This window comes from Crocodylus porosus, unplaced genomic scaffold (genome assembly GCF_001723895.1).
Source record: "Crocodylus porosus isolate Cpor-Errol unplaced genomic scaffold, CroPor_comp1, whole genome shotgun sequence".
NCBI lineage: Eukaryota > Metazoa > Chordata > Crocodylia > Crocodylidae > Crocodylus > Crocodylus porosus.
The window spans coordinates 20,412,687-20,425,805 of NW_017728951.1; the positions used below are offsets into that span (position 1 = coordinate 20,412,687).

The following is a 13,119-nucleotide window of genomic DNA, read 5'->3' on the forward strand; positions in this document are numbered from 1 at the left end:
AAGGAAGTGAAGGGTACCAAATTATTGCTAGACATGTCATTGTCCCTTTTTCTGCATTTTCACCTATTTAGGAAAGTTTCTATGCTAGTTATTAAATAGAGCTCCTTTCCTTTCTAGGATCAATGTCTCCCAGAATTTGCAGCTCCCAAGCTGTGTAGCAGTCCCTTTGAATTTCTGGATATGTCTATAGCTGTGTGGTGAGGAAACTCTGGGATTAAAGCAATCATGTCCACCTGACCAAAGATCACTCAGAGATACTTCATACAAGATGCTCATTACCACTCTCGCACCTGTCACTTCAGCTTCAAACATGCCAACAAGAGAGAGAGAGAGACAGAGATGCACAGAAAAATAAAACTGCCTTCTGTCTCCTAGATCAGACACCTAGGAAAAGAAATGACTTAGGGAATAGATTTGCATCATTTCTTCCCCAATCCTAGGATCCTTAAAGCAAAGAGCTACAGAGTAAGATAAAAAAAGATGGCACAAACCAGAGAGTTTCTTTTGCCTTCCCTGTTGGAAGCAGTGTGACTTTGCAGGAACGTGGAGACTGCTGCACACAGCACTTTCCTATCACTCGAAGCAGGTCTGCTGTGCTGAGGACTTGGAGGCTGGTTCTACATATCCTCTCTCTCCTAGCTGAAGGTGTTTTCTAGGATGCGCCCCCATGTAACATTTGCGTGGGGGCTACAATTATGAGCTCTAATGTACTCCATACTCTTCAACTGCACAATATTTTATGCACCTGGATAGATTTTTTGATGCTTTGGATACTAAGCATTTACGTTAAAGAATGAGAGAGACACCCCACAGATCTGCAGCCATGCTGGAGATGTGTTGAATACGCCGAGCACACCGCGTCCAAGTTCCACATTGCGCTGTTGAGTGTTTGGGCAGCAGGGAAGGAGAACTTTCTTACCCGATCATTTCCAATTAGCACCTTATTTTTCACCAGTGAGTGATATCTCAAGTCTGGGGAGCTGGGAGAGTTTCCAGGGTTGCTTGCAGGCAGCTGCAGACTAGGCTCTGCCCCTTTTTCCCCAAGCCATCAGAACAGTTTGGCTGAAGCTGGAGAAATATTTCAACCACCGACTGTTAGCCTGGTGACAACAACATATGAAAAACTTCAAAATAAATACAGGCCTAAGTTTCCCTTTAGACAAATACTCCAGTTTGTTAAGAGTTGGCATAGGCTTTTTCAGTAGACCCTCTGACGAGGGCAGTGGGTGGGGGTATGGATATAGAGATAGGTGCATGGCACGTGGTTATGCGTGCAAACTGTGTAACCCACTTTTAGTGTGCTTTGAGCTGTCAAGTGAACCACAGAGGCCACCTGGCAGTGTTGAAGGTGGAAATGTGTGTGTGTGTGTGTGTGACACACACACACACAAATACTTTTGCAAAAAAGAAAACCAAAACAAAACAAAAAAACAATAAAAAAGTTGTATGTCAGTCACTTACCAGGCTACCAGATGGGCTGAATGTAGAGAGAAGCAAATTAAGAGATAAGAAATTATTTATCCTTCCCCAGATTCTCCTCTCATCACTAATAGGAAGTAGCAGTGAATCACAGAAGTAGGGAGGGAAAAATAAGCCTTGCTTTAATTATCACCATAGTGGAAGAGCAGGCAGGAATTCCCTCGATAGACAGCAAGAACTCAATCATGTAAAGAACTACTTGGGAAACAAACAGACAACACTTTTATCCCGATGGGTATCTGCAAAGAAATAGCAATACTTCGTGAAACTTCCTCTGATGAAGCCAGAGGATTTTCCCCAGAATGCTAGAAATGGTTTCCCAAATTCGGTACAGGATTTTAATCTTACCTGATGGAACCTGGAGACCCATCATTCTTTTAGGCTAGAATAACGCAAAAGGTGGCATAATTAGCCCACACCCTCCTCCACAGCCTAGGTGGGGCTTCCAAAGTGTTGCAATACCTGTTTCAGAGCCTCTCAGAGGGGAGCTAACAATTGCAACAAATTGATGGAGAATTATTTCTAGGGACCTACTCAATTCGTGATGAGACAAAGGGGTTTTTGTGGCCCACTCACAGCACGCAGAGCCGATTTCCTGGGCATTTTGTGCCAGTCCTGCCCCCCAGCGCTGACTGGTGGAGAGGACCTGGAGAGGGAAGGGAGAAGCTGCCATCTTGATTGCAGGCAGCTCCGTCTTTCAGCGTTGATTGGTGGAAAGGCCCTGGCAGAGAGAGATGAGAGGGCAGCCACTATCTTGTCTGCTGCCCTGGTGCCTTCCCCTCCCAGCAGCAAGGGCCTCTGACTCCCACTGGGGAGCCAGCATTTTATTTTCTACCTATATTTCGTGTTGAGTTAGCAGCTTTCACAGACAAGCCCAGATTTCATGGTTTGCATGAAATCTCCAAAGCAGGCCCTTTTCCCCACTAACTGCAAAGGAAGATGGGTGAGGTGGGAACTTACCTAGAATTGAAACAGTTTTGGAACAAGATTCTTTTCCCCCTCATGGTAACAGCATTGTGGGTCCTTGAACAGATGGAAATAGCAACCAGGAAGGCCAGCCACAGGCTTGTCAGATGTTATTTTAATTTTGACATGATGCAGAGTCCGATGCATGTGCCTAGAGAAACCCACCAGAGCTGTTACCCACTCGTCTAAGCTGCTTTGACGCAGGACTCCAGTCCTCCATGCTGGAACAACTCTGGGGTAGCTGAGCTCATCAGTCATTTGTGATACTAGAGTCAGATATTTGCATCTAGAGATCATGCAGTGTATTAATAGTCAGTTCTCGGTCCTGTTCGCTACCAGAAATATAAATTAAAGCAGATCAGTGAGATATTCTCGTTTCCTGTATACTAAAGAAGCATCCAAGTGAATGTCAGCTACACAATTCTGATTCTCTAGCTGTTAACCGTACACTTTCTGGATCTGGATCAGGTAGGGAGCCCTTGTTTCAAGAGACTGAGTGTTTTGTTTTGCAAATGCAGTAGGACTTTGAGCAAGCATGAGGTGCCTTCTGTGCCACTGGGGGTGAGGGGCAAAGTTTTCAGCTTCCTTTTTTCTGCACCGTTTTATATGAACAGCGCAGAAAGACAGCAGATTTTCCTTAAGACAGGTGACCCACTGCACAGCACACCCTTTTGTGGACAGGTGCAACACAGCAGGACATCCTTTGGCACTCCTGCCACAAGACGCTCTGCTTCAGTGAGCTGTTGCTGCTCAGGGCTTGGCCCTGTACCCAGGTGACATCCAGCTTCACCCCTTCAAAGGAAATGTCAAGTCCCACAAGTGGAAAATCTGAAGAATTTGTGCCAGTGCCTGTTCACCCTGTGGCGGGACACCTGGACTGGATCCCAAACAGCTACAGTCTGTTCCTGTGCTGGGTGCTTGCTTATACAGACCAGCCCATAAGGCTACTTCCCCCTTGGCCCTTACCCGCTTCCCAGGGCCCTCCCCAGGTATTAGGTCAATTCCAAGAGACTTTTGCCTTGTACCTTTCCAACCGTCTCTCACCTGGACTTTTCTGGATACAGAGAGCAGACCACCACGACACTTCTTGCAAGTTCTTACACACAAAGGTTCAAATCACCTTGGTTATATCAACAACTTCTGTTGATTCGAGGCAAAATGATTTAGGGGGGTTTGGGGGAGTTTCTCCTCCCATACCCTTTTTTCCCCATCCTTCTTCACTGGGGCAAAACAACTTTGAATAATTTTAATGTTATCAAAGACCATTGGATTTGCCTTGAAAAGGAGAGCAGACACCTCTGCATTCTCGTTTTTTAATTTCTAGTGCTTCTCCAGACACCTCCTCACCTCGTTAAGTGCAAGAAAAGCCTTTTTAGTTTGTCAGCACAGACTGAATTGTATAGCATGTAATTCAGTCTCAGGTTTACTGAAGCTTCTGAAAAGAAGTCTTCTTCCAAGCACTTGACTTCCTACCACTGGCTAAGGCTACTTCTGCACCAGTTTTCAGTTTCCAAATTATTTCATAAACTCCCACCCGGCCGATAGCAGCAGACCTCGGGAGATCATCGAGTCCAGCCCCCTGCCCAAATATCACTTCCCCTGCCTGCTTTACAAGATGGCACTCTAGATGAGGACATCAAGTATACTTATGGCAGCACAGTCAAAGGCACTGGTACCAAATACTTGATCCTCCAGTTCACAAGTATTAATACAAATATCCCTGGTTGTGGGAATAGGTTCTAGGTGGCTTGAGGAGTGGCAGGAGAAAGAATGCCTGTCTGGTCCCTAGGCTAGCAAGCAGTGCCGGAAGTGCTGTAAAATACATTCAGTAAATCAAAGTAATTTTTAAACACCAGCAATGAATTTCCTCACAGTCCTCTTTGTAACGCATGATGGCTCAGCTACGTGGTGAGTACAAGTCTCATGTTGCCTCTGTTCTGGTCACAAGCCTGCCTCAACTGCTCCTTGTACTTTAGTTGAAACAGAGATATACATCTTCTTAACTGCAAGCCTTTTTTACAGGCTGACAAAAATAGACTTAACAGTCTCATTACGCTGCATGGCTTCACAGAAAGAATAAGTTCTTCTGTATTTCCAGACATACTCATGGTGATGAGCCTAATACAGATCACGGTGAAAGTGGTTTTGTGCGAAGCCCTGAACACTTTCCTCACGGATGCAGAAAATGTTTTTATCGCGTTTACTCTTTCAGTCCCTCAAACTGCTGCCCTCCAAAGAAGATACTTACTCTTTCCTTTTTGGATTCTTGATTAGCACACTGCCTGCAGCATTTCAGAATGGAAACGTTGAAGCATCTAGTCCCACCTTTCCAGTTATTCAAATGCCACAGTGGAGTAATCTATTGTCGGTACCCGTCTTGAAATTGTTGATTAAGGTTAAAGAAGTGCTGGCTTTGTAGCCCTCAGCAATAACAACAGAAAAAAAACCCACAAAAAACTCCAAACCAAATTTACTTCTACTTCTCCACTGAGTTGCAAGATGTTGCCCAAGTGCTCCTGGGACACACCCTCTCCTGAACCATCAATCCAATTACGGAAATGAGTATGGAAGGATGAAGATTTGCCTCTGGATCCTGTCTTTTGAGTGGCTCCCAACTTGCATTTGATCTTCAGCCCCATCCACAATCTATCAATCCCAGAAACTGGCCTTTTCATGAAGAAACTTCAAGAACCTTCCCTCCAATAGTCTACTGTCTGTGAGGGGAAAGAGCAATCCTATCTGAACCAGCTAGAAAAAACCCCTTTAGGTAAACTATGAACCTGCCTGCTTCAAAGTGAAGCAGCACAAGCATATTGCTGAATGAGGTCTTGTACTGCTGTTACCTGAACTTCACTCTCACTGATTTGTAAAGTTGCTGTAGTACAAACTCCTGCTGGTATTTTTCTTTTCTGAAGAGGAAGAAAACACAAGAAACAGTCCTAAGAATTTTTCTGTGGATGAAGCCATATCTATTAGTCCTCGATCCAGTATGTATATAGTTTTGAGGACTCTGAGACTCATGCTAAGCTGGGGCCTACTCACAAAAGTTAAAATACAAAATACTGATGCTAATTGCATGGTGCAAGAGGATGAGGATGTGAATTCGCAGCTAGGCTATCTGAGAAGAAATACTGAAGTATCACCCTCCAGCTTCTCTTGCTATATTCATGACTATTTTAAGCAGGCTCCTAGTTGTTTGCTATGTAGCTGTGTAAAATGTCTATCCTTGATTAGTGAGTATGGTAAATATTTCTTTTGCAATTAACTCGTCCTTACATGCAGGAAGAGTCATTCTCCATTAGTGACAGATGTCTCCTCCCAATTTACTTTTGTTTTGCTTTAGTGGTTCTTTTGATCTTTCAAGCATGAGTTAAAAAACCTTGCGTTTTTCCTGGGTGTTACTCAGTTTCTTGACACGTTCCAAAACTTAGTAGTAATTAATTCAAATGGGAACTTTCTGATAACCAATAATGAGTAGTTTGATCAACAGGATTTCCCTGCCAGTTACTGCTTAGGCTTCTCTCTCTCTTGATTTACACTACAAGAATGCTTTGAAGATGCTGAGCTAAAGGGTGTAAGAAGAATGAAACAGCTAACAGGGTGCTGCAAGAACGAAAGATCCTTCTGACAAGAATTGCAGCTGAACCCACCTTTCTTCTGGTGAGAGGATCCACACCTGGAGAAGCTGCCAAGAAAACAGGCTGTCTCTCTGTCGCTTGTTTGGTAAGAAATTATCACCTAATAGCTAAATACTGGACTTTGGTTTGGGCTCGTTTAACCTTGAACACTTGCAGTAAATAAAGACTTTCTGTCATTTATTGAATGAAATGTCGTGTCCATCCTTTAAGACTAGTCCAGGATCCCATTTTATTACTTAACAGTTTCCTTCTAAATAATTTGGCATATGCGAGTCCCTTGCTATAAAAAATAAGGAATGGATGAAGACAAGACTTAAATTTCAGAAGAATAACTACAGCAAATGTTCTGTAATACACTCTTTGTTAGAGGTCTCGTGGGTCTGGATCTTTGGAATTGCACCATTTAGAGGACCGAAATCCCATATAGCTTTTGACAGACCAAAAAGATGCTGTAGGAATTATTACTTTACCATTTCCAAGGCTCCAAGATTACTTAGTAGAGGAGATGGCATCTTCTTTGCATTATAAATCAGAGATAAATAGAAAGTCTGTTTTGACAAACGACTTGCACATCTCTAACACTCCTTTGAGACTTGCCAGTATTGTCTGTGACTTCACCCAGTTTTTGGCTCAGCCATTAAAACACCTGTGGTTTTCGATAAACACAAGCTCAAAGTAATCTTCTGCTGAGCTACAGCTGGTCTGTCCTACAAAGAATGAGACTTTTGCCAGACTAAAAATATGTTTGGTATCTATTGATGCATCATTCAAAATGAATACATTTGTGATGTAAAAGTATACCAAAAAAAAAAAGAAAAAAAAAAAGAAAAGAATAATGAGCTCTGTTTTAGCTCCTAAATGTGGGATTAATAAAATGCCTAACTCTAGAAGATTCCCTTTCCACCAGTCCAAAGAAGAAAAAAAGAGACAACTGCACAACACGATGTATATGAATTACAGCAATAAAACCAATTGTTTAATTGAAGCTATTTAAAAAAAACATGTGAGGCAATATAAATGATAAAAATTATAGCCAGGAAGGGATAGCTAACACTTTTTGAAAAGCTTTAAAACAGCAACAGGACATTTTACAAAAAGATTTGTGGGGATAAAATTTAAGAACTACAGAGTACTGTATAAAGGTAACATTAACAGTTATCTTATAAAATACAGCAACAGAACAAAATGGGCACTCAAGCTCCTTTGAAACTAATAGTTTTCTGGTGGTCTTGGTTAAAATGTATGTTCAAAAACTATTTTTAACAATGACTAAATATTTCCTATTGTAATGTACAGTTCCCTAGGGTAGGCATCACACTATACACATCTTCCAAACAAGCTGGCAATGTTTCCACTTAACCATGAGTGGTATCATCTTCCACAAAATCTTTGGCCATCTCTGCTGTGATCACATCAATATGACTAACCTGATGAAACAAACAAATACACACTATTTAAAAGAAATCTCCCAGAGTCTTAAAACAGAGCATATAATGGTATCAGAAATGAACAACTATAACATGTCAGCAAATTAGGGTTACACTAATTGCAGTTTCTACCATCTTTTCAAGGAAGGGAATCATGACAATGGCCAGAACTAAGTATGTAGACCCCTCTAATACACCTCAGTTCTGAATGCTTTACAGATATATGTGAACAAATAAAACCTTGCCATTCAAGTCGTGATTCTGGCCCCAAAGAAAGTGGGGGCTGCCAATCGCAGAATATTCCCTAATCATAAAGTAACTTTGTGACATGGCTCTTGATCTGTTAGACACCCAGTGCAGGTCTAGACTGCATCAGTACTGTGCCCAAGATGCACCATGAGGCATGTACTGCCCGACTCACCACAGCATTTCCTATACTTTACTAAGGTGGTACAGAAATGTTCTAGACAGTGGTGCCACCCTATCTTTCAGTTGAAAAAAATTCAAAGCAGTCTCTAACCTATTGGGTAAACTCACAGCCCAATTTGTTCTCTAATACCAGCAACAATTTTAGTTTTAGTATTTACCTTGTTTCTAAATTTTACACCGTAGAACTTGTCAGCAGACTCAAGAAGTTCAGGCCTAAAAGTTGTTGTAATGAACTGGGCGTGTTCAGCTAGTTCCATAATCATATCTGAAAAATAATAATAGTTTTAAACCAGGTATATTTTCAGTACTGTAGAACACTGTTCATGATAAGCAACAGATAGGCAGTTGCTGAATTTTTGGGGTTGTGTTTTTTTTGGGGAACCAACACACTCTCCCTACAAATCTGAATTACATTTCAAATTATAACAGCAAATCCAATGTACGGCAACAAATTCCATCGCTTGGCATATAACCCCATATGCTGGAAGGTGGTCTGATTTACTAGGCAGTTCTTTTAATAGTAAGATGTGCAGACTGCAAAGAAGTGTTTGTTTTTCCTTAGGTAACTTGCCCATTTCAGAAACAGTAATGTTCCTACAGCATATTTTAAACAAATCCTTTAAACACTGTGTCCCGCCCAAAAGAGGATTCCATCGTTTTAGTCTTCTGTGAAATATGAAACACCATAACCAGAAGGGAATATGACTACATCCTGTGCATCACCAAACAACTTCGACGTAAAGAGAATATTCCAACTTTTCTCTGAGCCTGATCTGCATAAAATGAACTGTTCCAAACAGGAGATTTTATTGCATCTTCAACTCTCCTATGAAATATGAACTTTCATTTCTACCTAGGAGAACTTTTACAGTCTTTTCTCCTATGCCTGAAGAAGGGTGTTTGTGCCCAAAACCTTTCAAATAAACATTGTTTTTTCTAAAAATCTAGCTGATCTAATAGAAGATATTACCTCTACCACATGTACTACACAAAGCACGTATTAATTTTGAAAACATTTCTAGAAAGGTTCAAAGATAACAACTGAATAAACAGTTGGTTTTCTGTATTCCTTATATGCAGTGACATATACCTTTTAAAATAGGAAACAATATGCATTGGGAAGCAGAACATTACCTTCTTTACTAAAGAGAATACAAAACAAAGCCTTTACCTGAAACAGCCTTTCTGTGCTGAGCATCTAGAGCTTGGTCGATTTCATCAAAGAGGTAAAAGGGAGCCGGATCACATTTCTGGATAGCAAAAATCAGAGCTAGGGCCACTAATGATTTCTGCCCACCTGAAAGTTGCTGCATTTCTCTCATTTCACCCTGTTTTCCTGTAAATGACACCTGAGAAAATGACACAGAATGGAGTTAGTTCTAAAGTACTAACCACACTGCATCACATGCTACTGCAATGAACACAGATCAACCACCTTGTATCTTCAGTTTCTAGAGTTAATTTTTACAACTACACTGAATGCAGACTAAAAAGATACTGAATGAAAAGATTCTGGTTTACCCGAATCCCAACTCCAGTGAACTGGTCGACAGATGGCACGCTACTCTGTGATCCAGATCCCCTCTCGCTCTCGGCGCTGCCTTCTCCCTCATCCTGGGACTGACTGCCTTCCACATCTCCTTTCTTCATTACCAGTGTGGCTTTGCCGCCAGGTACTAGCTTCTGGAACACTTCACTGAAATTTTTTGACACCTTGGAAAACAAAGTCAGTGGCAATTCAGTTCATCTCTAGTCAAAGAAAGAGCTGTTTTTACCTCATGGTAACATGTTATCTTTACAGCAGTTACACGCTTGTATGTTAGAGCATATTCAAAAGAGCAAGTTTATAATTCATATAATTTAGTGCAGAATAATGGGCTTATTTTGTATTCTACAGCTTCCTTGGAAGATCTACAGAAAGGGATATGTCTTGTAACTGTAAAGAAATCACATGCACAACCAACCAAATGTCACAAGGTATACTTGTTGCTTCTCTAGGCCAGAATCCAAAGCCAAATAGCTAATAAAAAGACATTGACCTCAAGAGATTTGATATTGTATTTCAGTTAAGCAAGGTCTTGGACAGCTGCAACAAGGGCACTTTGCACTAGCTGAAGTGAGGCCTAACCCCCAATACCCGAATAGGTTCATATCAGAAGCAAATCTCAATGAGATCTCAAGAGAATTAAGAAAGGATTTGCCCATCACAAAAGGCAAATCCTTATGCTGGGCAGAGTTTAATACTATGGATTGTTCTACAGAACAGTCTTACACAAGGTGTGCATCTTAGGTGTGTTCAAGTGCTCCATGAATCTGGGGTGAATGATTTGTTGTTGTTTTTTTTTTTACACAAATTTAAAGTATTAATGACACTTCCACTATTCATAATTATGTTTAAAATATTGACTTGTTTAAGGCCTTCATTATTTTAAGAAAAAAAACTGCATAATCACACTGGTAAGAAGATATTGTCTTCCACTCCTTTTACTGCAATTGTAACTGCCAACACACAAGGACTAGATCTATTTCCTCCTATAAAAATTACTACTTTGCAAAACAAAAACCAATTTTTTCTGGTTTTGCAGTCTTTTTGTAATGGTTTCCAAAGTTACCTGTTTGAAAGTCAGTTGGATGGCTTCATATTTTCTGAGTTCAAGCACATTCATCAACTCCATGATAGATTTGTAGCCTCTATCCAGCTCCTCCTGTCGTTTTATCAACTTTTCCTTCTGTTCTGAGAAGTTGACAAACTGGTCCAAGGCTTTTTTATTGACATGACTGTATTTTTTCAGTTCTGTGTTGCATTGTTCTAACTTACGGAATAACTGTAAGAGGAAAAAACATTAAACACATCATGATGGCTTATGGCTCTATTTCAGTTTGACACTCAAGATGGGTGGCAAGGCCTCTTTTACTCTGGTCTTTAGACCAAGCACACACATTACCTGCTTTAAGCTCAATGTCTGATATTTTTCAAAGGCCTCCTGTGGAAGAGAGCCCAACTCCCTGATCTTCTTCATGCATTCCTCCTTCTTCTTAAGAAGCATGCCTTGCCGGTTAGTCATCTTTTCAAGTTCTTTCGTGTCATGGTTAATGGCATCCATGTGTTCCTTCTCCATGTTTTTCCAGCGCTCCATACTTTTTTGAAGTTCTTTAATCCCCGCTTCTGTTTTGTCAATTGAATTATCCAGATCTAAGATGTTAAGAATAAAAACAAAACGGTAAGTTTATATGCCTGTGTAAAAAAATCAGTAATTATCCAAGCAACAATAATTATCAAAGAAACTATAGAAGCCACCAAGGAACTGATATTTAAAATGGAAGCAGTCTACTTCAGTGAGATAAAGCTTTAAAGAAATAAAGAGTATTTTAGATGCTTTATAATACTCAAAGAAAAGTGAGCACTTAATTAAATTACTAAGCAACAATTCTTATACTGATGAAGTTTTAGCATAAGACTACTTTCTGCTGCCATTTTATTTTAGAAGCTTTTATGGGAAAAAATGATTTTGAAACATACTGGTTTAGCAAACCAAGACTACTACCATGAAAAGCAAATTAAGCCAATGACTTCTGCATGAAAGCCACAGAAATCTAAATTTCACAAACTTAATGCAAAGCCCCAAGACAGACCAGATTTGCCTGAAACCAAGACCAGGATCGCTAACCACAAATTAAATGCATGGTCCATCCACATGCAGTATCTTATCTGACAGCAGCCACTATTAATAGGTTAGAAGAGTCAATACCAAAAAATTATGTAAGAATATGCTTATAAGGAAGGCTTCATCCTAAGCCCAATAATTAGCAGGAGATGCATGTCCCGAAAAATGACTATGGATGTTGCTTACACATTCTTATCTTCAATAATTGAAACTTGGCATTTTAAATCTTTTCCGGTTCCTGCAAAATTCTCTGCCCCAGCATTCTCTCATAGAACAAACTCTCAAATTTAAAGGGTGTAAAAAAGTTCTTTTAGTAGTTTTACTCTTGTCTTAATGTTATTAGACGCCACTTGTTCTCGTACTAGGGTCAGTTCTTGAACTAAATGAACACTGTACACAGGCTTTCAAAGAAATAACATTACCAACCATCTGATCGTGCCAGGGTATCTTTCACTCGTTTGTTGATAGCTTCTAGTTCTGACGTTGTGGCAGTAAGAACTGTGCCCCCTTCTGTTTCACGTAGTTCGTTCAACTCCTACAGGACAAAATTAATGGTGTATGAAGCCTAACTAAATCAAATACAAGTAAACTCATGTGGCAGATGCACACTATTTTCCACAAGTCTTGCCCAATGTATCCAGCTGTATTATAAAACACAGTAACTGTAAAGTGCACGTAGGTTTAAAAAAAAGAAGAAGAAGAAAATGGGGATTTCATGGTCTTGCTGTAGTTATGTTAGTGTGACCTTATATAATTAAGCTCACAGAGGAACAATGTACGTAAGCACTCTGTAGATCACGCTTCAACAAATTTGAGAAGTATTTTGAGTTGTATCATAGGATTTACAGTTCATGTTGCAGGTTGGTTAAAGAAAAATAATGGCAATGCAAATGTTACAAGTCCTCTGCAGGGCACTAATGCCTATTTAACAGGAAAGGGACACTTAGCCAAATGCAAAGATAAAAATGGATCTAAGAAAATAAAAATCTTACTTGCTCCACTTGGTCTAATCGTTTTCTCAGATTTTCATTGAGGTACGTTTCAACTCTTGTGATGATGCCTTCCAATTTTATCCTCTCATTCAGAAGCTGCCTGTTTTCCTGAAAGCAAGGAAGGAATATTAACCACGTGAAACAAAAGCTCCCTTTAGAGGTTCTTATTCTTTGACGGGAAAAAGTCTGTAGAACACAGTAAGTGAAAATTTAATACAAAACTCTTAAGAGTGATGGCTCCGTTACATAATACTAATTTAATAAATTGAACACCTACCTTATGCAACTATCTAGAATTAAAATAGAGCAAATAAAACCAAACATACCCATAGTTAAAAAAAGGCTACTGAGGCCTTTTTTCATACAATCACAGAAGTTGGGTCGGACTGGACCTTGTAGATCTTCAAGTCCGACTCCCCGCCTGAGCAGGAGAAAAACTGGGCTCAAATGACTCCAGCCAGGTAGGCATCAAGACTCCTCTTAAAGACCCCCAGGGTAGGAGCCAGCACCACTTCCCTTGGAA

General features: G+C 40.3%; 1 protein-coding gene across 1 annotated transcript in view; it reads right to left on the reverse strand.

The window, feature by feature from the left end:
• Positions 1-7,029: 7,029 nt before the first annotated feature.
• SMC3 (structural maintenance of chromosomes 3) overlaps positions 7,030-13,119 on the reverse strand; it is a 43,649-nt gene continuing 37,559 nt past the window's right edge. The window contains exons 22-29 of the mRNA XM_019556024.1: positions 12,597-12,704; positions 12,031-12,139; positions 10,885-11,132; positions 10,552-10,764; positions 9,461-9,652; positions 9,111-9,288; positions 8,098-8,204; positions 7,030-7,510 (exon numbers count right to left, since the gene is read on the reverse strand). Coding sequence (XP_019411569.1) covers positions 7,439-7,510; positions 8,098-8,204; positions 9,111-9,288; positions 9,461-9,652; positions 10,552-10,764; positions 10,885-11,132; positions 12,031-12,139; positions 12,597-12,704 — 1,227 coding nt within the window. The 3' untranslated portion in view covers positions 7,030-7,438. The remainder of the gene's footprint in view (positions 7,511-8,097; positions 8,205-9,110; positions 9,289-9,460; positions 9,653-10,551; positions 10,765-10,884; positions 11,133-12,030; positions 12,140-12,596; positions 12,705-13,119) is intronic.